Source organism: Nyctereutes procyonoides, unplaced genomic scaffold, assembly GCF_905146905.1.
Source record: "Nyctereutes procyonoides isolate TBG_1078 unplaced genomic scaffold, NYPRO_anot_genome, whole genome shotgun sequence".
NCBI lineage: Eukaryota > Metazoa > Chordata > Mammalia > Carnivora > Canidae > Nyctereutes > Nyctereutes procyonoides.
The window spans coordinates 8,264,599-8,289,394 of record NW_026575028.1 but is presented as its reverse complement, the minus strand read 5'-3'; the positions used below and the strand labels follow the sequence as shown (position 1 = coordinate 8,289,394).

Below are 24,796 nucleotides of genomic sequence, written 5' to 3'. Positions count from 1 at the left end.
AAATGTACTGGGCGGTATTGTCTCAAGGTGTGAATTTCAAATAGCTGGATGTTGGGAAGAGAGACAGAAGAGGAATTATTGAAAATGACAAACTGAGAGCAAGGAGTATATCTCTTCCAAGTCTCAGCCCAGAGAAAGGTTATGTTCAGAGAGAAACAAAGAGCCTCCAGTTGACAGGAAAATCAACATTTTCAGGGAAAAGTCAGGTTCTAATCAGAACATGAAAGTGAAGGGAACAGTGCGGGCATAAGAGACTTTGAAGATGATGGGCTTTAAATTCCAGCAGTCTCTCCAGAACATTTTGGGAGAGTGAGATGAGGAAGACAGATTAAGCACATCGTAGTTAATGAAAAGCCTAGAGGACAGGATCAGCCCCAAAAACTGGGATCCTGAGGGCCTCTTATAAGAGACAAATTAAAGCAGAAAGTCATGGAGACATGAGGCCACTGACTTCTGAGCAGTTCCTCATGGTGCAGCAGTCAAAGAGACAAATTGCTCTTTAACAGGAATGTTTTCCTGGGCCTTCCCACAGAGGGGTCTCTGGCTCTGCTCACCATTCCAGGGAAACCCTGAGCCACTCTCCCACCCTTTTCTGCTCTGGCCATGATGGGATTTTCTCAGTGCTTCAAAGACACCATGTTTCCTCCCACCTCAGTACATACATTGAACCATGTGATCCTCCACTTTCTTCCTCTGAGGAACTCTTACCCTTCAGCTTTTCATCTAGGTATGATTTCTTCTTTTACCCCAATTCCACACTTCCACAGCACTTTCTAACTCTTCATGAAATATTTCTGCCTAATTAGAGTTTTCAACACTGAACTGTATGCTCTGTGATGGCAGAGACTACATTTTCTTCTCTTCCTCATCCTCCTGCCTGCAGTATAAATTTGTGCCTACAGGCACTCAGTCACTATCTACGGAAAGACTGATTGGAGAATGAGGCATTCCAGAGTAAAATACCATTAGCTTAAGAGACAAAACAATCAGGGTGGATTCTTTACTTGGTTCCTTATTTACTTTAACATGTTGGGATATCACTTAACTACTCCTAATTAATTAGCAAGTTTATCAGGGTATTACTCATGTTCAAGCGATCCTTCTGGTATTTTTCACATAGGCTGCTATTGACACAGGTCTCCTTATTTTTTCCTGTGAAAGAAGACTGGAATATGTAAATTAAGCCATCATCCAAACTTCATTTTGTAGTCTTATTTTAAACTCATTCCTTAGATTTGAAGATATAAAATCTCAGTAACAACATTCCACAGGACTGGGACAGACACAGGGAAACAGACAGTAAGTTACCTGCACACGAGATATAAGCTTCCTCTCTTGAAGAGCATGAGTTGTGTCTCCAGGGGTCAGAAGGACATTGCCAGAGAGAGGAATCAGTTTTCCGACACTCGATTTGATCCACCCATCGAAGTCTAGAACCTTCCCTGGGAACTATGGAAGAGTTGAGGGTCCCACTGTCTCCACAGCCAAGCTGTCTACAGATGATGGACAGAGTCATGGCCGCCATGGGGCTGTGGCAGACACTGCCCCAGGTCCCATTGTAGAAAACTTCCAGCCACCCAGCACACTCCTGGTCCTCGCTCACCATCCTGAGTTTCAGGAAGTCTAAATTGAAAGGGGTGAGAAGGGGAAACAATCCACAATAAGCATTCCATTCAATGCTCTTGATTTTTTTTTCTCCATGCCAGAGATTGTGAACACTCATCACTGACTCTGCTGAGTAAGCACACATTAGGTGGTAAGACTGAAATTGGTCTCCCTTTTACCTGATTTTGTGTGTTTGTGTCTGTGTTTCTTTTTTTTAAGATTTTATTTATTTATTCATGATAGACATAGAGAGAGAGACAAGCAGAGACACAGGCAGAGGGAGAAGCAGGCTCCATCCAGGGAGCCTGATGTGAGACTCGATCCCGGGACTCCAGGATCATGCCCTGGGCCAAAGGCAGGCACTAAACCGCTGAGCCACCCAGGGATCCCCTATGTCTGTGTTTCTATGTCCACCACAATGATGCAGTAGAATATGATCAGAGAGGGATACCCACCTGGGCACTTTACACAGAGGGAAAGCTGAATCTTGCTTCCTGGAAAGACTTCTGAAAGAGTATGTGAAAGTGGGGAGGTAGGCAGAAAAGTGGCCCCCCAAAGGTGTTGCATAAATGTGCTACTTTACATGGCAAAGGAGACTTTACAGATGTGATTCAGATAAGGACCTTGGGATGGTGAGATTAACCTGGAGTAGTGTGGGTTAACCAGGTGAAAATCCAATCACATCCTTAGACCTACTCTCCTTAAAAAATGGGAAATCTTTCCCAGCTTCAGTCAGAAGGAAATGTAACTGTGGAAGAATGGTCAGAAGCAGGCAACATTGTCAGCTTGAAGGGAAAAAAAGGGAGCCAGTGAATGCACAGGGCCTTAAGAAACTGGAAAAGATAGGGACAAGGAATCTCCCCTAGGGCCCCCAGAAAGAATGCAGTCCTGTCCACACCTTGATTTTAGCACAGTGAGACCCTTGTTGGACTTCTAGCATACAAAACTGTGCATTAATAAATTTGTGTTGTTTCTACCACTAAGTATGTGGTAATGCATTTCAACAGCAATAGGATCTCAAGACTTTACCACCATAGTGAACTGAAGAATGAGCCCTGCTTTTGAATGGAAGTCACCTGAACCTCAGCTGTGGGAGGAAAAGAAAGCACCTAATCTTCACATCTAGAAAGACAGGCAGTGTAGAAGGAAGGTTTCTTCTTCTCTGGCCCTCTCAGCGACACCCCTCTGGGCTCAGACTCCCCTTCTCCAGAGCCCCCACCTCCTCACCCAACCCATGGACAGGGCGCGGGCAGACCTGAGCAGATGACCCCTGCGTCCTCCTTGTGCCTGCAGTTGTGCTGCCCCCAGCCCTGGGAGCGGCACTTCCAAATGTAGGATTCCTTTCCAGTGCACTGCACGTCATCCAGCCAGATTGGGTCTGATCCCGCCCCGAAGTAAGCAGAGACTGTGGCATTGAGAGCTTCTCCGCAGCCCAGCTGTCTGCACACCACGTGGGCATCGTCCAGGTCCCAGTTGTCATCACAGACGGTGCCCCAGGAGCCCCGGTGAAGGATCTCCACTCTGCCAGCGCAGGGACCACCCCCGTCCACTAGGCGGAGCTGTCTGCTCTCTAAGGAGAGAGAATCATACCATTGGCGCGTTTAACAGGAAATGAGAAGGGCCTTCTGGTCCCTTGGGACCCCTCACCTGAGCAGCTGGTAGTACTCTCCTCAGACACAGAGTCGTTGCACTGGGGCAGCACCTGGGTCTGGTTTCCTGCAGAAACAGCATGGTCAGAGGGTTAGTAGGGTTGAAAAACAGGAAACTGAATTAAACTAAATAGTAACCTAGTGCCGGGGTCTGAGATGAAAGCTGTTAACATACCAGTAAAGTTCCCATAATTTCATATTTCACCTCTTTATGGAAAGTTCTGCTTCTAACAATGCCAAAATTTGTTTCAAGCCAAGTGCTGCACTAAGAATGAATTTTAAGAAGTAGGAATATATCAATACTGCTTGAAAATGGTGAAGAGCTACCAAGGCAGTGCAAATTTTTGAAGCCAAAGTCTGAGAGTAAAGTAAAGGGCAGAGGTGAGTCACTTTCTCCTTGAGGTCTTTGTCAATTCAAAGATTATAGATGAGATGCTGAAAAGTTCAGCAGAGGTTTTGCCAGACTCATAGGGCACCGGGAGTACAAAGTATAATTCAAGGTCAGCCAAGGAGGAGACACCCTGTTAACCAGAACCTTCTACCATAGAAGGAAAAGTGAACTAAAAGTAGACTATTCCTCATAAGGATAGACACCCAATGTCTAATTACTTCAATTCCGGAGGGAGGGGCAAGATGGCGGAAGAGCAGGGTCCCCAAATCACCTGTCCCCACCAAATTACCTAGATAACCTTCAAATCATCCTGAATATCTACGAATTCGGCCTGAGATGTAAAGAGAGACCAGCTGGAACGCTACAGTGAGAAGAGTTCGCGCTTCTATCAAGGTAGGAAGACGGGGAAAAAGAAATAAAGGAACAAAAGGCCTCCGAGGGGGAGGGGCCCCGCGAGGAGCCGGGCTGAGGCCGGGGCGAGTGTCCCCAGGACAGGAGAGCCCCGTCCCCGTCCCGGAGGAGCAGGAGCTGCACCAACCTTCCCGGGGGAAAGGGGCTCGCAGGGAGCTGGAGCAGGACCCAGGAGGGCGGGGATGCCCTCGGGCTCCCGGGGACACTAACAGGCACCTGCGAGCGCAGGAGAGTGCGCCGAGCTCCCTAAGGGCTGCAGCGACCGCACAGCGGACCGGAGCCGGAGCAGCTCGGAGGGCTCGGGAGCCGCTCCAGGGAGGGAGCTGCGGGGCGGGAGCGCGAATCCACCAGCGCAGGCCCCGGAGCACAGGGCGCCGGGACACAGCCCAGGATCCCGCCTCCCCCTGGGACAGGCAGAGGCCGGGAGGGCCCAGGACAGCGAGGACGCTCCTGCCCCGAGCTGAGCAGATCAGCGGCCCCGCCCCGGAGCCTCCAGGCCCTGCAGACGGAGAACCGAGAGCCCCGAGCCCCGTTGTTCCTGCGGAGGCTGAATCCAGGCTTCCAGAGTTGCCATAGCAACTGCGGCTGATCCTCCTGGGGCCCCACGGGGTGAACAACCCCCGCTGAGCCCTGCAGCAGGCAGGGGCAGAGCAGCTCCCCCAAGTGCTAACACCTGAGAATCAGCACAGCAGGCCCCTCCCCCAGAAGACCAGCTGGACGGACCAGTGATACTCCCCCGTGTTCCAATACAACTTGTTTTTGGCCACTCTGCACTGAGCAAAATGACTAGAAGGAAAACCTCACCTCAAAAGAAAGAATCAGAAACAGCCCTCTCTCCCACAGAGTTACAGAATCTGGATTACACTTCAATGTCAGAAAGCCAATTCAGAAGCACTATTCTACAGCTACTGGTGGCTCTAGAAAAAAGCATTAAGGCCTCACGAGACTTCATGACTGCAGAATTTAGATCCAATCAGGCAGAAATTAAAAATCAATTGAATGAGATGCAATCCAAACTAGAAGTCCTAACGACGAGGGTTAACGAGGTGGAAGAACGAGTGAGTGACATAGAAGACAAGTTGATGGCAAGGAGGGAAACTGAGGAAAAAAGAGATAAACAATTAAAGAACCATGAAGACAGATTAAGGCAAATAAATGACACTCTAAGGAGGAAAAACCTACGTTTAATTGGGATTCCCGAGGGCGCCGAAAGGGACAGAGGGCCAGAATATGTATTTGAACAAATCCTAGCTGAAAACTTTCCCAATCTGGGAAGGGAAACTGGCATTCAGATCCAGGAAATAGAGAGATCCCCCCCTAAAATCAATAAAAACCGTTCAACACCTCGACATCTAATAGTGAAGCTTGCAAATTCCAAAGATAAAGAGAAGATCCTTAAAGCAGCAAGAGACAAGAAGTCCCTGACTTTCATGGGGAGGAATATTAGGGTAACAGCAGACCTCTCCACAGAGACCTGGCAGGCCAGAAAGGGCTGGCAGGATATATTCAGGGTCCTAAATGAGAAGAACCTGCAACCAAGAATACTTTATCCAGCAAGGCTCTCATTCAAAATGGAAGGAGAGATAAAGAGCTTCCAAGACAGGCAGGAACTGAAAGAATATGTGACCTCCAAACCAGCTCTGCAAGAAATTTTAAGGGGGACTCTTAAAACTCCCCTTTAAGAAGAAGTTCAGTGGAACAATCCACAAAAACAAGGACTAAATAGATATCATGATGACACTAAACTCATATCTGTCAATAGTAACTCTGAACGTGAATGGGCTTAATGACCCCATCAAAAGGCGCAGGGTTTCAGACTGGATAAAAAAGCAGGACCCATCTATTTGCTGTCTACAAGAGACTCATTTTAGACAGAAGGACACCTACAACCTGAAAATAAAAGGTTAGAGAACCATTTACCATTCAAATGGTTCTCAAAATATACCCTAAAAACTATAGAACACTTCTGAAAGAAATTGAGGAAGACACAAAGAGATGGAAAAATATTCCATGCTCATGGATTGGCAGAATTAATATTGTGAAAATGTCAATGTTACCCAGGGCAATTTACACGTATAATGCAATCCCTATCAAAATACCATGGACTTTCTTCAGAGACTTAGAACAAATTATTTTAAGATTTGTGTGGAATCAGAAAAAACCCCAAACAGCCAGGGGAATTTTAAAAAAGAAAACCGTATCTGGGGGCATCACAATGCCAGATTTCAGGTTGTACTACAAAGCTGTGGTCATCAAGACAGTGTGGTACTGGCACAAAAACAGACACATAGATCAATGGAACAGAATAGAGAACCCAGAAGTGGACCCTGAACTTTATGGTCAACTAATATACGATAAAGGAGGAAAGACGATCCACTGGAAGAAAGACAGTCTCTTCAATAAATGGTGCTGGGAAAATTGGACATCCACATGCAGAAGAATGAAACTGGACCACTCTCTTGCACCATACACAAAGATAAACTCAAAATAGATGAAAGATCTAAATGTGAGACAAGATTCCATCAAAATCCCAGAGGAGAACTCAGGCAACACCCTTTTTGAACTTGGCCACAGTAACCGGAGAAGGACAAACAGTGTATGTTCTCATTCATTTGGGGAATATGAATAATAGTGAAAGGGAATATAAGGGAAGGGAGAAGAAATGTGTGAGAAATATCAGAAAGGGAGACAGAACATAAAGACTTCTAACTCTGGGAAATGAACTAGGGGTGGTAGAGGGGGAGGAGGGCGGGGGGTGGGGGTGAATGGGTGACGGGCACTGAGGGGGACACTTGACGGGATGAGCACTGGGTGTTATTCTGTATGTTGGTAAATTGAACACCAATAAAAATTAATTTATAAAAAATAAAAAAATAAAAAAAAAATAATTACTTCAATTCCTTTGTATAAGGTCATCCATCCAGGGGCACATGGGTGGCTCTATTGCATAAGTGTCTGACTCTTAGTTGTGGCTCAGGTCATGATCTCAGTGTTATGAGACTGAACCTCATGTCCGGCACCCTGCTCAGAGTCTGCTTGAGATTCTTTCTCTCCCTCTGTCCCTTGCCCTACTCACAAGCTCTCTCTTTCTCTCTCTAATAAATAAATAAAATCTTTTTAAAACCCCAAAATTTAAATAAGTAAATAATAAAGTGATCTGTCCATAAACAGGTTCCAGGAGGAAGCAAAATAAAATCCTTTCTGAAGAATTTCTGTAATTTTTCACCCACGATGCCTGCCAATCAAAAATACCCAGACATAGGGGCACCTGCCTGGCTCACTTAGTAAAGCATGCAACTCTTGATCTAGGGTCATGAGTTTGAGCCCCACATTGGAGTTAGAGATTACACTGAAAAAAGGTTAAAACTTAAAAAAAAAAAAAAAGATTTGACAAAAATCCAGGAGGATAAAAGAGGAATTGGAAAGAAATTTGCAAGGCATCCAGATATTAGAGTAACCTGACAAGGAGTTTAAACTACCATGACTGAAATATTCAGGGAATTAAACAAGATAGCATTTTGAAAGGAAAATATTAACAAAAATCAAATAAAAATTCTAGATACTCTGAAAAGTCAAGAACTGAAATAACTCAAGGGTTGAGTATAATAGCCCATTAGATCAGCACAAGATAGAATAATAAAATGGAAAATCAAAAGGAAATACACAGAATGAAGCCCAGAAAGACCAGAAAGTGGAAAATATAAACAAGAACATAAAGACATGCTGAAAAGTTCTAACATTCATATATACTTAGTCCTAGATACATAAAGGCACAATTGACAGAACTGAAAGTAGAAATTTAAAAACCCACAATCACCTATTTCATATATCTTGCTGTTTTTTTAACATACCCCAAAATCTTTGATACTGCATCCTTTGATAGGTGGGCATCTCTGCTTCCTTCCTTTGAATTTTGGCCTTCATAAATTGTAAGCAACGGAATGCAGTGAAAGTAATACTACTTGACTCTGAAAACTAGATCAGAAAGGTCATGTAGCCTCCCATTAACTAACTTAGGAGAGTTGCTTCTGGGGAAATCTACCCTGAGGAGACTACCACGCTAAAGAGACTAATCATATGCAGGTGCTCTGTCAACAACCCAGCTGCACATTCCAGCTGCCAGACATGTCAATGAACCATACTGGTTTCCCAGCTCAGTTGAGTCTACCGATGACTTCAGCCTCAGCTGATATATGAATGCAATTTCATACAGACCCCAACAGAGAACTGCCAATTGGAGCCCTTTCCAAATTCCTTATACAGGAAATAATAGGCAAAAATACAAAGGAGTTTTAAGCTGCTAAATTTGGAGGGAAATTTTGTTATGCAGCAATAGGAAACAGAAAACTTATACTTTCCATATTATTGAGTATTTACTGAAGACAAATAGAATGTTTGTCTTCATTAGGACTTGTATATACATGTTCATAGTATCTTTATCCATAATAGTGCAATACCATGATGCCACCTAAACATGTGGCATTGTCTTTAGAACAAAGTAACAGGCAGAAGCTGGATGGCCTGGGGCAATGCTGTCAATGAGGACTTAAAGGAGGTAAGGAAAATGTTACTACAAAGCAGGAGGGGAAATGAACAGTGATCCGTGTTACAGAAATTAAAGTGGAAAAAAAAAGAAATTAAAGTGGTTGCTTTAAGTGATTAGATTTGGAAGAAACTTGTTATCCACTAGTCACCAGAAAATACTTTCCATCAGTCTCAGTAAAGCAAACCAGCAAAATCAGCCAGTATATTTACCTCAAAACCACGGAATACACATTATTCCCAGGGCATACAGGTCATTTGCCAAGGCTGATCACACGTTATACCAAAAAGAGAGAGAAAGAGAGATCTAAAAAATTTTCAAAGGGCTGAAATCATTAAAAATATGTTTTTTGAAAAAAAATATTTTTTGACCAAATGGAATTAAACTAGAAACAAACAATTCATACTATGCAACAAGGTAAGGAAGATTGGTATTCAGTGATTGACTTTGCTAATATTTTCAATTTCTACTTTGAAAAAAAGCCAAATCCCAATTTGCATTCAGGCAGGATGGGATCTAATACCAATTTACCGTGCTTCCACAAGATTTAATTCTGATTATAATTCTATGTAGAATTCTCATTATTATAAGAATTGGAAAAGTGTATTTGTTGGAGGTGATGATCTCAGAAGACTCTTCTGTCACCATCTTGGACTAGATCATCAGGCTTTTTTTGGTGAAAAAAGCTAATTCCAAAAATTAAATGGAAAAGACCAAGAATGATCAACATACTTGAGAAGAAAAGCAACAGTTAGAGGTGTAACTTTAATACATATCAAGACATACTACAAAGTTATAATAACTACTGAACTGAGGATTTAGTGCTGGAATAGACAATGAAACAATAGAAGAGAATAGAGCCCAGAAAGAAACTTAGACATACTCTAGACTCATTATGACAAAGGTGGCACTGCAGTGGGGAAAGATGTCTCTTCAGGAAAAGATTCTGAGTCTACTGGATATCCATATAAAAATTGAAATTTGACCCCCTATCACATGTGAAAATCAATTGGAGGACTACGCAGTTACAGGTGAAATAAAGATAACTAAACTTCTATAAATATCAAAAGGAAAATCTTCAGGATCTTAGGGTAGACAAAGTTCTCTTCAAAAGGACAAAAGAAGTAGTATTTGTATAAAAAAAAAAGTTGATAAACTGAACCTTGTTAAAGTGAAGAACTTGGCTTATCAACAAATACCATTGAGAGTAAAAATAAAAGGGCAAGAGTAAACACCCAAAATAAATACATACATATTTGCACCACAAGTCACTGTCACAATAATCTCTAACATCACTATTGTAATAATTAAGAACTGGAAGTAAACCAAAATCCACTATCAGTTGATGGATCAATACCTGGTCACAAGGTCATTCCAATGAATGACTTTACAATAATAATTATGAATGAAACACTGCTATAAACAACTATCTGCCTGAATCGCACACATAGTATGGAATCAAAGAAATTGGACACAAAATGAAACATACTATATGATTTTATATGAAGTTTAAAATAGAAAAAAACTATTCCATAGCATTGAAGTTAGGAAACTGGAGGAAAGTTAGGAAACTGGAGACAGGACGGGCATAGTGATTGGTAGAGTATGAATGTGGCTTCTGGGGTACTGCTAATGATCTCTTTGTTGATCTGGGTTGGGGTTACACAGTATTCATGCTACTGTGTTTCACCGAACTACACACTTACCATACTTTCTCTGTAAATAATACTCAGATATATTTAAATAATAGTGTTAATTTTAAAAGATATCCCTCTTAACACTCTTTGCCTTGAACTGAAAGGCAAACAATTAAAAGAACCATATTTTATCTTGGATTATCTCACTTTTAAAATAATTTTTCTATGCTCTCTACTCCTGGGGACATTTCACTCAAGGAGCATCCTGAGTACAAGTTAGCCCTTCCTCTCTTTTACCTGAGCAGATCACTGAGGCTGTGTTTCCATGAGCACAACCAGGAATGCCAAGGGCAGTCACAGAGCAATTCCACAAGAAAGACTCAGCCCCTGAGCAGTGAAATCGATCTTCCCATATCTGATCACTTCCTTCCACAAAGTATGCTTCTTTTGGAGTCGAGATGGCAACTCCACAACCAAGCTGTTGACAAACAACATTGGCATTGGCCATACTCCAGTGTGCAGCGCAGAGTGGTTTCCAGCTTCCAAAAATATTCATCTCCACTTGTCCCTCACACTGAGAGGTGCCATTTTTCATGAGCCGAACTTCTGTGTACACTAGTAGAAGAAGACAGGATTTCAGCCAAATCTCATGTTTTTCTTACCCTAGCAGAGTATGCAGCAAAGTTTAAGTCCTGTTCTGCATCTCACCTGAACAGAAAACTTGAACAGCCCCATGGTGGCAAGCACCTCCTGGACAGGACTTTTTGTGGCAATACCTGAGCTCAGGTTCCTGCCCGTTACACCAGAATTCTTCAGGCCAGACTCGTCTATCTGACTCTCTTAAGGACACATTCCCCTGGAAAGACACTGCTTTGCCACACCCCAGCTCTGCACAGATGACCTGGGCAGTAAGTAATGTGAAGTTCCCACCAGACACTGGAACCCAGTCTTTTCCAGAATGCACTTCTACCCGCCCTAAGCAGGGTCCATCGCCTCCAACTAGACGCACAAATCCTAAAAGAAAAAGAGAAAGCCAAACCAAGTTAAGTGTTAGCGATTCTGACTTGGCAATTAGAAGTGACATGTCATGAACAATGATATATGACAATGACATATCATAGATAAGTTTTTCTTCTCCCAGGCATTGAGAATGAGGAGAGGACTTAGCAGTTGGTGTCAGAGTGGGGCCTCCATGAGTGAGTATCTAAAGACAGATTATATTAAGTATCAGAATACTAGGAAAATATATTTTGGGGTTGGTTAGAGAAGTGAATTCCTCATCTGAGCCCAAGTAAACTGCATGATGTGTAGGCATTCTACTTGAGTACAGAGGTATGAAGAACAGAACCAACCCAGAGGGACATTCGCTATGAGAATAGAGATCTATCAGCCAGACGAAGTTAGAAAGTCATCCTGAGGGATGCCTGGGTGGCTCAGTGGTTGAGCATCTGCCTTTGGCTCAAGGTGTGATCCCAGAGTCCCAGGATCTAGTCCCACATTGGGCTTCCTGCATGGAGTCTGCTTCTCCCTTGCCTATTTCTCTGCCTCTCTCTGTGTGTCTCTCGTGAATAAATAAATAAACAATCTTAAAAAAAGAAAAAGAAAGAAAGAAGAAAGAAAGAAAGAAAGAAAGAAAGAAAGAAAGAAAGAAAGAAAGAAAGAAAGAACGTCATCCTGAGATTTGTGGAGCTCAAATTCTGGTTGGCTTTCTTTCCCAGGAACCAATCCTCAAGTGACTGAGGATAGGGAAAAATCATGAGGGCTGTATCCATGAATGCATGACAACCTATAGACAGACTGATGTCTCAAGATTAGAAATATGCACATTATAACCAATCCATAGTTATGGATTATGATTTTTTTCATAGTTATGATTTCAAATTTTATCTATTTGACAATTTTTCATGGCAAAATATTCCATGAACTTCTTAGGTGACCAAAGCAGGAAATAAAATGAGTCTGGATGTTAAGAAAGCTCTAATGAGAATGAGAAGAAAGGTGTGGTTTTAGCCATATCTCTTGAAATCCTAGGATATAAGAATAGCCACCTTCCAATTCCTGAACACAAAATAACTTTTCCATTTATCTGTATATTCTTTCATTTTCTCCATCAATGTTTTAATTTTTTTAATTTTTAAAAAAGAAAACATTAAAAACAGATGCAGAAATTAGGCAGATGATTGAATAAGCTGACAAAGTTTTTTTTGTTTTTTTTTGTTTTTTGTTTTTTTGTTTTTTTGCTGACAAAGTTTTTAAACCATTTTTATAAATATACTCAATGAAACAAAGCAGATTTTTAAAAACTAGAAAAAAATAACCAAATGGAACTTCCTTTTTTTGTCTTCTTTTTTTTTATTTTTAAAGATTTTACTTATTTATTCATAAGAACACAGGGAGAGAGAGAGAGAGAGAGAGAGAGAAGCAAGAGACACAGGCAGAGGGAGAAACAGGCTCCATGCAGGGAGCCCGACATGGGACTGGATCCTGCGTCTCCAGGATCACGCCCTGGGCTGAAGGCAGCGCTAAACCACCAGGCCACCCGGGCTGCCCCCAAATGGAACTACTAAAATTGAAAAATACAATACCTGGAATGAAAATTTATCTAGATTAACTTAACAAGAGATTAGACAGGGCAAAATAAAAGAATTATGAAGTTAAACACAGAACAATAGAAGTTTTCTCTCTAAAGCATTGAGAGAGAAAAGACAAAAATTGCATATGAAAATGCATTTCAAAATTGAATGAAAATAAAAACGTTTTCAGATAAATACAAAATTATAGAATTTGAGGCAACCAGAACTGCATAACACAAAAATGTTACAGAAGGTTCTTCAAGCTAAAAGAAAATAGTAACAGATGAAAATGTGGATCTACCCAAAGCTATAAAGACTACTGTAAATAGTCTTTTTTATATTTACCCATGTTTAAACCCATGGGTAAATATAAAAAAACTTCCTCTCATTTTTAAGACAGTAGAATATTTAAGGCAAATATAACAGCAATGTATTATAAGATTTATTTATAATATAAGTAAAATGTATGACAACAATAGCACAAATGACAAGAATAGGGAAATGGAAATATACTGTGGTAAGGTCTTACATTAGATATTAAGTAATATAATACCATTTGGAGGTAAAATATGATTAAAGAATAATAATTCCAACATTATGGTAAACTCTAAGCAAAGCAATATACCTAATAAACCAATAGAGTAAATAAAATAGAATACAAAAAATACTCAGATATTAAAATAGGAACAAATAATACATAAGACAAATAGCAAGTTTAGTAGACTTGAACTCAAGCATATCAAGAATTATATTACATTGAAATAATTTAAATACTCCAAATAAAAGCAAAGTAATCATACTGAATAGAAGACACTTCAATTATATCTCAATAAAACTAGGGAAAAATAGTAAGACACACCATGTTTACTGTCCATAAGAACATATGTACATTAAATATAAACATAGAAATGGGCACCTGGGTGGCTCAGTCAGTTAAGCATCCGAATTTTGATTTCAGCTCAGGGTTGTGAGATGGAGCTCTGCATCTGGCTCCATACTGAGCCATGGAGCCTGCTTGAGATTCTCTCTCCCTCTCCCTCTGCCCCTCCCCCACCACCACATGCGTGTTCTATCTTTCTCTCTAAAATAAAATTAAAATTAAAAAAATAAACACAAATATATTAAAAGTGTCAGGAAAGATAAACCATGCAAGCACTAATCAAAGAAAGCTGTTGTACCTATGTTAATATCAGACAAACTAAGACTATAGGACAAAGTATATATTTAAAAATAATGAAGAAACATTTTATGATGAAAAAATACAAAAGAAATCATATAATATCAAAATTAGTGGGATACAGCTAAAGCAGTGCTTGGAAGAAAAACTAGAGCTTTGACACTTCCTCCATGCATACATTAGAACACAAAAGAAAAATTAAATTTAAATTACCTAAGATTCCAACTCAAGAATCTACAAAAATAACAGCAAGTCAAACCAAAAGAAGAGAATGTAAACTAAGAACTCAAATCAATGAAATAGAAAACAAATACAATAATCAAGAGAGTTCATTGGTGATTCTTTTTAAAAGAATAATAAAACTGATAATCTTCTAGTAGACCTGATCAAGAAAAAAATGAGAAGATACACAAATTAACAATATCAGGGATGAAAAAGGGGTTATCATTATGGATACTATTAATATGTAAAAGATAATAAGATATGAACAAATTTTATCCTAATTTGAAAATTTTATTTACAATAGGATGAGTCCTTGAAAATTAATTACTTGAAAAACACAATTTATCAAAAACTGATACAAAAAGAAATGGAATATCTAAGTACTCCTATATTTGTTAAAGAAATAGAACTCAAAAAAAAAAAGAAATAGAACTCATATTAAATTGGGACACCTAGGTGACTCAGTCAGTTAAGTGTCTTCCTTCAGCTCAGAGCTCAGGTTGTGGTCTTGAAGTACTAGGATCAAGCCCCTCTTTGGGCTCCCTGCTTAGTGAGGAGCCTGATTCTCCCTCTCCTTCTGCCCATCCCTCCTGGCTCATGCTTGCTCTCTCTCTCTCCCTTTCTCTTATTTTCTCTCTCTCTGCCTCAAATAAAGAAATAAAATCTATTTTTAAAAAAAGAAAAAGAAATAGAGCTCATATTATAAAAACCTCCCCACAAAGAAAATTGAAATGCAAGCTTCAAATACTCGCACTTCCACAGAACTCAAAAACAATTCCTGCATCAACATGGAGGAAGAGAGGGAGAGAAGAAAGGAGAAGTCTAAAACAGAAGCTGTAGTGAATATATGAATTAACATGGATTTTCAGTCCTCAACCTCCTCTCCTGAGGTTAATTGCATCTTCATCCCCTTACCATTTTGTACATCAGTGCTGTGGCCATTCTCAATTTGTGAGGCTCCCCCGCCATTCTCCCGAACCCTCTGAAATCTCTTTATTTCAAACAAGCTCCTCTGTATTCTTCACAGAGCATTCTTTCTACCACTGGATTTCTGCTAAACACAGTACTTTATTTCTAACCATCTACTAGATGCTGAAATTTCTCTTTCATACCCCTTTTCTACAATTGACAAAAAGAAATTCCAAGAATTTGATTTAAATTAAAATATTGCAAAGGGCATGGTTTCCTATTCTTATCAATGCTACATTACCACCATTACTTCTGGTTTACATCATTAAAACATGTTCATGGAAAATATGGAAACATACTAGAGGGTAGAAACTGATGACAAAGAGATTAGCCAAAGAAAACTGAAATAGTTCATTAAAATATGAGAATTTAAGTTAAAGCAATGGTAATGTTAATCAGGGAGTAAAAAATAAAATCAAAGTTTAGATGCCGTACCACTCTCAAACTCTTTTTATCTTTACGTGTACCTTAACTGAAATTAAAATCAAAAGTATCAATTTTCTTAAGATAGTAATAGATGTTCCAACATCACACACTCCATTTTACTCAAATACTGATTTATCAAAGTAAGTCAGGTCCCCTGTAGTGTTTCCACAAGTTTATCTGCACTTGATACCATGATTAGGACATGATGACAATAAGGAATGTTACCTGAAATGCCAGAAAACAAGTTTTCTTAAAAATATCCTAACTGAGGGGATCCCTGGGTGGCGCAGCAGTTTAGCGCCTGCCTTTGGCCCAGGGCGCGATCCTGGAGACCCGGGATCGAATCCCACGTCAGGCTCCCGGTGCATGGAGCCTGCTTCTCCCTCTGCCTGTGTCTCTGCCTCTCTCTCTCTCTCTGTGACTATCATAAATAAATAAAATTAAAAAAAAAATATCCTAACTGAAGGCAGTAAACTCAAATGCCCTTTGAAAATATTTTTTTTAAATAATAATAAAGAAGATGGGAGGAAACTTTTGAGATGATAGATAACTCTATGGCACAGAATGTGCTAATGCTGTCACAGATGTATACTTACCTCCAAACTCATCAAGTTGTATACATTAAATATGTACAGTTTTTGCATGTCAATCATACCTCAATATATTAGCTTTCAAAAAAAGAAAATAATTGTGTTTCTAGGGACCTGAATTCGTATTATGAAAGATCCACTGAAAAGATGACTTTTCCAGTGATCTTCGTCATGCCAATGACAAAAATGCTAACTGGCTATGGATTATACTGTTAAGTTGCTATAGACCTAGTCAAATGTTATCACATCTGTCCTATCACTCCATCAGATGGGATGGATCTTTTTAAAGACCCAACTACCTACCTTAAAGAATTCACTGTGACATCTGATAATATCTTCCTAAGTGAAACTGTTCTGACGGCATTAATGACAGACTTTTCATCCGCAATTGTGATAACAACTGAAAACATCTCTGGCAAATACCGACACCACCACTCTAGTTTCATTGCTGTCTTTACTGCCTCCACTTTGGCATATGCTAAACTTTGTTTCCCTGCACCTCTCTCATGTCCCCTCTTGTGGATGCACCTGATCATCTCAGGAAAAAAAAAAAAAAAAACAGCTACCACGATGAAACTTGACCCCACTTTCCTACCTTTTGACACACCACAGATATCTGAAGGGCCCAGTGATCCATAGGTCTGGAGCTTTCACTGTCCAGAGCCAAGCAAGTCCTTGTGCTTCCTTGAGTACCTAATACTCTAGGAGTTACTGTGTGACCGGAGTTTTCAACCAAGTGTGTGATCCTGTATTGTTAGCTATTCTGGGAATTAAACCAAGGGTATTCTTACTGGGTATCCCTCTAATAGATTAGACAGGCCTTACCTGAGCAGACTACTCCAGCATCCCGACTATGGGAGAAGAGTCGCTTCTGATAGTCTTGAAAAAAAGAATGACTACAGTCATTGAGAGTTGATTCTGTCCCTTTACAAACAATATATGCAAGCCAAATAGGCCCACGCCCTGATCCAAAGTGGGCCCCTCTGGGAGCATCAACAGCATCTCCACATCCCAGCTGTCTGCACACCACATGTGCAGCCTCCAAGTTCCATATGTAATCATTCACTGTGCCCCATTTTCCTTGGTATTTCACTTCCACTCTCCCCTCGCAGTAGTAGCTCCCATCCTTCAGTCTCAGCTCCATAGCTGTAAGAGAGACACAGACACAGAACACAGAACACAGAAGAGATTTCAGGAGACCATACAGTGATACGCTGGTAAGTACTTTAAAATACACACTCTGGGGGAGAAAAAAAATCCTCTCATGTATGGCATTTCTCGATTTCTATAGTAGCAATATTTTCACTATGGTCAATTTTAAGCTACCAATGTGGCATCACTGAACGTGGAGTTGAGAAGAGATGCACACAATTATTTCTCGAACAAGCCAGTAAGACTCAACGCCATGTATAGCAATAAGGACAGGCCTTCAGATGACTATAGATGCTGCCTTCCCAGTAGAGATGCATGAAGCTGGTAGGGGCCCAAATTCCCCCATCTCAGTTACAGTTCATGACCCGCGAAGTCAGTGGAAGAATCTTCTCTTTCCTTCTCTATCCTATAGGAAACATTCTCATCTAGCTTTGGAAGACAGGACCTCTAAACAGTCCGGATTATTTCTGCTTCCTGATATTCATGCTCTTATATAATCCTTGCACTTGAATGTGGTCTGAACCTAGTAGCATTCATCTAACAATGGAATTTAGCAAAAGTGATGAGACGTTACTTAAATAATCAGATTTCAAGATGACTCTGGTTTCTCTTATCTTGCTTTCATATGCTTGCTCTGTTGAAGCTAGCTGCCATATTTTGAGTTGCATGTGGAGAGATTCACATGACACAAATATAATATAAGCCATATGTAAGAAGACCATGGTTAATATCATACTCATTGGTGAAAGTTTGAAAGCTTTTCCTCTAAGATCAGGAACAAGTAAGGTTCCTTTCCTTACTTGTTCCTCTCACCACTCTTATTCCACATAGTATAGTAAATTTCAACCAGAGCAATCAGGCAAGAAAAAAAAAGTAAAAGACATCCAAATCACAAAGGAAGAAGTAATATTGTCTTCATCTGCAGATGACTTTACATATAGAAAATCCTAAAGACTTAACCAAAAAATCTAATCAATGAGTTCAGTAAAGTTGCAGGATACAAAATCAACATACAGAAATTGGTTGTGTCTATACACAAACAATGAAATATCTGAAAAAGAAATTTTAAAAACCCACTTCATTTACAAAAGCATCAAAAGAATAAAATTGTTAGGAATAAGCTTAACCAAGGAGGTGAAAAATCTGAAAATTGGAAATTATAAGATTTTGATTTAAAAAAATTGAAGAAGACACAAATAAATGCAAAGATATACCATGTTCATGTTTGAAATTAATATTGTTAAAATATCCATACTACCCACAGCCATCTATAGATTCAACACAATTCCTATCAATTCCAATCACATTTTTCACAGAAATAGAAAAAAAAACTATCTGAAAATTTGTATGGAACCACAAAAGACATTTGTATGGAACCACAAAAGTCAAAGTAATATTTTTTTTAAGTCAAAGCAATATTGAGAAAAATAAAGCTGAAGGTATCACACTTCCTGATTTCAAACCAAACGACAATTGTATGGTACTGGCATGAAAACAGACACATCGACTAATGGGAAAGAATCAAGAGCCTAGAAATTAACCCATGCAATATGGTCAGCTAATATATGACAAGAAAGTCGAGAATATTCACTGGGAAAAGGACAATCTCTTAATAAATAGAAACTGGAAACTGGGGAAACTGGAAGTTTACATGCAAAAGAATGAAACTGGACCATTGTCTTACACCACTGACAAAAATTAACTCAAAATGGACTAAAGACATAATTGTAATACCTGAAACTGCAAAACTCCTAGAAGAAAACATAAGGGGAAATCTCCTTGACATTGGTCTTGACAATGATTTTATGGCTATGACACCAAAAGCACAAGGAAAAAAAGCAAAAAGAAACAAGTAGGACTCTACTCAAGTAAAAAAAAAAAAAAAAAAAAAAAAAAAAAAAAAAAAAAAACTTCTATAGAACAAAAGAAATGGTCAGCAGGATAAAAGGTAACATATGGAATGGGAGGAAATATCTGCAAGCCATCTATCTGGTAAGAGGTTAGTATCCAAAATATATAAGGAACTCATACAAACCAATAGTCAAAAAGGAGGAGGGAGGAGGGGAAAAAGGGGAAGAGGAAGGGGAAGGAGAAGGAGAGAAGAGGAAGAAGAAGAAGAAGAAGAAGAAGAAGAAGAAGAAGAAGAAGAAGAAGAAGAAGAAGAAGAAAGAAAGAAGAAGAAGAAGAAGAAGAAGAAGAAGAAGAAGAAGAAGAAGAAGAAGAAGAAGAAGAAAGAAGAAAGAAGGAGGAGGAGGAGTAGGGGGAGGTAGAGGGGGACAAGGAAGAAGAAAGGAAGAAAGAATGAAAGAACAAAGAAAAAAGAAAAGAAAGAAAGAAAAAAGAGGGAAGGAAGGAAGGAAGGAAGGAAGGAAGGAAGGAAGGAAGGAAGGAAGGAAGGGAAATCTAATTTAATTAAACCATAAAAGACTCTTAACTATAGAGAACAAACTGAGGAGGGATGGTGGGAGGAGATGGGTTGATGGAGGGAGGTGGGTGGAGATGGTCTAAACGGGTAACGGGTATTAAGGACTGCACTTGTGATGAGCACTGGATGTTGTATGTAAGTGATGAATCACTAAATTGTACTCCTGAAGCCAATATTACACTATATGTTAACTAACTAGAATTTAAATAAAAACTTGAAAAATATTTTAAATGTAATTTAAAAATGGGCAAAGAATTTGAATAGACTTTTTTCCGAAGATGTAAAAATGGCCGACAGGTATATGAAAAGGTATCACAATGAGAAAACCACAACCTCACACGTATTAGAATGGTTATTATCAAAAAGACAGGAGATAGTGTTGGCAATAATGTAGAGAAAGGGGAACCTTTGTGCACTGTTGGTGGTGATGTAAATTGGCACAGCCACTATGGAAAAATAGTATGGAGGCTCCTCAAAAAATTAAAAATAGAACTACTATATTATCCAAAAATTCCACTTCAGGTATATATCTAAAGAAATGAAACCATGATTTTAAAGAGATATCTACGCTCCATGTTCATTGTACATTATTCACAATAGCCAAGACATGGAAACAACCTAAGTGTCCATCAATGGTTGAAAAGATACAGAAAATGTGATATAAATACGGATATACTAAACATGTATGCATTCATGGGTCTGTATAATATTAGACATTATTACTAATACCAAAAATTATAAACAACTTCATTTCTAGAATGCAAGGCCTTAGCTTAAATTTTATTTCATAAAGGAAATCTCTGCTTTTCTCGGCTAGAGTATGTAACCCTGATTGTGTCCCCACCAGTGGCACTTATTAGAGTTTCTTATAAATTCTTGTGTTGGTGCCCAGTCTCACCAGACTGTTAGCTTCAGGGGCCAGGGAACACTTCCTTCACCCCTTCTAGGTCCTCTGTACCTAATGAACTGCAAAGGGGATATATCAACTTAACAGTCCCCCCACCCCAGCCCATCTTAAACTCAATAAACATTTGTGGAATTAAAGTCTAAATAAGTCCAAAAAGGATACAATGGAAAGGCCATGGTGTTATTTAGCATGTTTTTAAAGTGGCATTCAAATCAGTCAGAAAAGATAAAAACATCATTCAGTAAATAATATTGGAAAAAATAAAGTTAGATATCACTTCCTATCATTCAGTAAAATAACTTATGCAGTTATCTAGTATTGATGTATTTTTTCAGATTTTTAAAAAGATTTAATTAATTTACTTAGAGAAAGAACAGGCTAGTACAGAGGCTGAGAGAGAGGAAGAGAGAATCTCAAGCAGATTGTGCTGAGTGCAGGGCCTGATGCAGGGCTCAACCCCAGGACCCCAAAATCATGAGCTGAGCCAAAATTAAGAGTCAGATCCTCAACCAACTGAGCCACTCAGCATTGACATATATTTTAAAATATTTACAAAATTATTAAAATAAAGATGCAACAATTTATTTAAAATTGAAGCCGAGAAGAGCTTTCTTAGGCTCTGAACGCAGAAACCAAAAAGGGGGGAAATTTTTATAGATTTGACTATTAACATCAGAACCCCTCATGCAGGGCATGATGAAATAAGTCAATCAGAGAAGGACTATCATCATATGGTTTCACTCATACGTGGAATATAAGGAATAGTGAAAGGGTTTATAAGGGAAAGGAGGGGAACTGAGCAGGAAAAATTAGAGAGGAAGACAACCCATAAAAGACTCCTAACTCTGGGAAACAAACAATGGGTTGCAGAAGGGGAGGTGGGGGGAGGATGGGGTGACTGGGCGATGGGCACTGAGGGGGGCACTTATGGTATGAGCACTGAGTGTTATACTATATGACGGCAAATTGAATTTAAATTTTAAAAAAAGAACCCTCCATGCATCTAAAAACATAGGAACAATAAAATAAAAATAAACTGAGGGAAATATTTGCAGCCTATTAATGGAAAAATTCAATAGGGACAATAATCATGAACCCAACTTGCCTGGGTTCAAATCCCCCCTTTGCTACTTACACCTGTCTCACCTTGGGCAAGTGATTGAACTTTGCTTTGCTTCAGTTTTCTGATCTATTTTTTGAGATAAAAACATCATTTGCCTTGTAGGGTTGTTGGGCACTCACATGAAGTCACAGAAGTGAATGCAGTGAAAGTATCTGGTGCTGGTAATCATAGTCATATTTGTAGTGGTAGTAATAGTACAAAGAGCTCCAATATAAATCATGACAAAAATGACAAACATCTCAGGTTTAAAAGGACAGACGTCATTAGCAAGTAATTTGCAAATGAAGGATTAAATTAACTAATATGTAACAGTTTTTGTTTACGACACTGGCCAAATTTTTAAAACTTGATAAAAAACCAATGTTGGTGAGGGGCTATGGAAACTAACACTCTCATACAGTGTTAGTGGGAATAAAACAGCGCAAACATTTCTGGCAGGCAATGGATCTTCATGTATCAAAAGCTCTGAAGGTATTCACAGCCTATAAAACAGCAATTCCACTGTTAGAATGTTATTAAGAAAAACAATCATGAAGTAATTTACATTTAAACTCAAGGAAGTTCATGACAACATGTTTCATAAAAGCCAAAACATTGAAAACAGCTAAATGCCCAAAGCCCACTGGCGAGTGACTGGGCGAGTATGTTGCATTTTGGTCATATAATGAAATAACTGGAAGCAATTAAATTTTTCTATAATACTCCTAAAATAGTCCATATTTTTGTAAGACTGCCATAAAACACTTTTAGTGTGTAAAAGAGGGGTAAAATGATGTCCAAAATATATTGTCAATTTTTAAAAAGAGTTCACAAAATAATAAACACTGAAATGTCCATCTTTGAGGGTCTATTGTTCTGTGTATAATGGCATAAATTGTATTTCAAAGGATAATCTTCTCTCGATGCCAAACATGAATTTTAGAGTGGAGACTCCTGTTAACGTGTGCCCAACTCAGAAATAATCAATGCTCCAAAAGGCCAGGACTATTATTTTACAAAGAGCAAGGCCAATGTTGTATGAAGTAGAATAAATTTTTAGCAGGATAACACTGGATAGTGTTGATTCTAGGAAAATAAAAAGAATGCTTGCTTTGGTGAAATATTCTTGCAACTTAAGCTACTATTGAAAAAATCCTATAGTTTCCTAGTAAGAAAAGGGGGCTTTATATCAGAACACTCATTGTCTCTCTCCCTCATGGGACTGAAACCCCTATCGGTACCTCAGAGTCATCAAGAGAAGAATTTTCACCAGCATCTGGCCAACACTCATGGAGCAGAAACTTGGCGGGATGAGGTTTCCCAATCCCCATTCCAATTCCCTTGGACTGAGAGGAGTCCAAGCTGTAAGCAGCCTCAGCCTGGACTTACAGCCAAATCTGAAAGAGTTGCCCCTTCCCTGGGCTCAAAGCTAGATTTTTTGCAGCCCTATCTCTCTGAGTCCAAGGCTCAGTGGAAACCAGCTTTCAGAGGGGGGTAGAAGAGAGAAACTATACCCTACAGAATTCAGAAAGGACCAGTCCAGGATCCCAGCAAGTCAGGAAATGATTCACAAGGACTGGGACAAAGACTGGGGAGACTTAATTTAACCAATGCTGTGCATCAGTTAATCTCTATCAACAAGAGGCCTCCTGTCATGGCTGCGGGTTCCTCTGCTCTACAACAGACACTCGGTAGGAATAAGTGAGGCCAGGAGACAAAGCCTCTCACAGAACCCAGCAGACACCACAGTCAAGCAGAGAGAAGGCCATGGAAGAAGAGAGGCAGGTGTGAGATTATCTATGATCTGGTTACATACGGGACATGGCACTCCCAACAGTGTGGGCACTGTGTGTTGCAGAGCAACCGATTCAGTCGCGTCTCAGCAGCCCTGCTCCTCCCCCAACAGACAGCCTTCATACCCTCTCATACTCATTCTATATGCACACACACAAGCATATAGCCTACACATAAGCACAGAAAACATAGAAATCCTGATGGGGTAGTCCTCTGCAAAGCAGGCAAATGGAGTGTGCAAGAAGCAGCCCAGAGACACAGCTGAGGTCAATCACTGTTCCCTCCCACACACGAGGAGCCACCAGGACCGACCAAATGCTCCCTGAAAACAAGGGAGATGTTGCTAACCTGGGTGGCTCAGTGGTTGAGCGTCTGCCTTCAGCTCAGGGCATGATCCCGGGGCCCCAAGATCAAGTCCCACATCAGGCTCCCTGCATGGAGCCTGCTTCTCCCTCTGCCTCTGTCTCTGCCTCTCTCTGTCTCTCATGAATAAAAAAATAAAATCTTAAAAAAAAAAACCGCATGGTTTACATGGAGGCTTTGACTCCCTGACTCCAGAAAACTTTCCCTTCACCAAGGTATCCATTCACATACTGTTGATCCCAGGAAACTCACCATGAGCACCCACCATGGTGCTGAGGAAGAAATAGAATCCCTGAAGAGGGAGATTCAAAGCTATCTTGATTCCCATGTCGTCAAGGTCACAGTCCCAGCTGCAAAATAACCCTGCGAAGAGGTACAGTATAACACCCGCAAAGATCTACAGAAATGGGAGGGGAGAATAAAAACACATCCTCTGACATGCTACCTCCTGAGAGCCAATAGAGACACATTTTACCATCTAAGATGTGATCGGAGGCTTCTTCTGCCATTTTCTGAAGCTCAAGCACCAATTAGATTCTGAATCTCCAAAATCTCCTTATATGAACAACATGGCCTTTTGAGACCATGTTTCCTTAAGTCTCTGAGAACCAGGCCCCCATGATAGAGGCTGACATAGAAAAGTTACATCAAAAAGTATGAGTGGCTTTCTCTCCCCTAAGGGTCCGGGCTGCTCGTAGTAGACTGAGATCTTTGAGGGCCAGGGTGCCATGGTCCGTTACCGTTTGAGAGGAAGTTTTAGGTGGAATCAAGCATTGTTCTTCCCTGTGACAGCTCATTGCTGAAGCAGAGAACTACAAGGAGGTTTGGAGTACAATAATGATTAGAGGGATGCAGTCAGT

At 39.9% G+C, this 24,796-nt stretch overlaps 1 protein-coding gene across 1 annotated transcript in view; it reads right to left on the bottom strand.

Moving 5' to 3' along the window:
• The window catches only part of LOC129503373 (antigen WC1.1-like), a 35,630-nt gene extending 11,388 nt beyond the window's left edge, over positions 1-24,242 (bottom strand). Inside the window, exons 1-7 of the mRNA XM_055315382.1 lie at positions 24,189-24,242; positions 17,019-17,339; positions 10,945-11,250; positions 10,534-10,851; positions 3,253-3,321; positions 2,861-3,175; positions 1,309-1,623 (exon numbers count right to left, since the gene is read on the bottom strand). Of these exons, the coding sequence (XP_055171357.1) occupies positions 1,309-1,623; positions 2,861-3,175; positions 3,253-3,321; positions 10,534-10,851; positions 10,945-11,250; positions 17,019-17,339; positions 24,189-24,204 (1,660 nt within the window). The 5' untranslated portion in view covers positions 24,205-24,242. The remainder of the gene's footprint in view (positions 1-1,308; positions 1,624-2,860; positions 3,176-3,252; positions 3,322-10,533; positions 10,852-10,944; positions 11,251-17,018; positions 17,340-24,188) is intronic.
• Between the last annotated feature and the right edge of the window lie 554 nt (positions 24,243-24,796).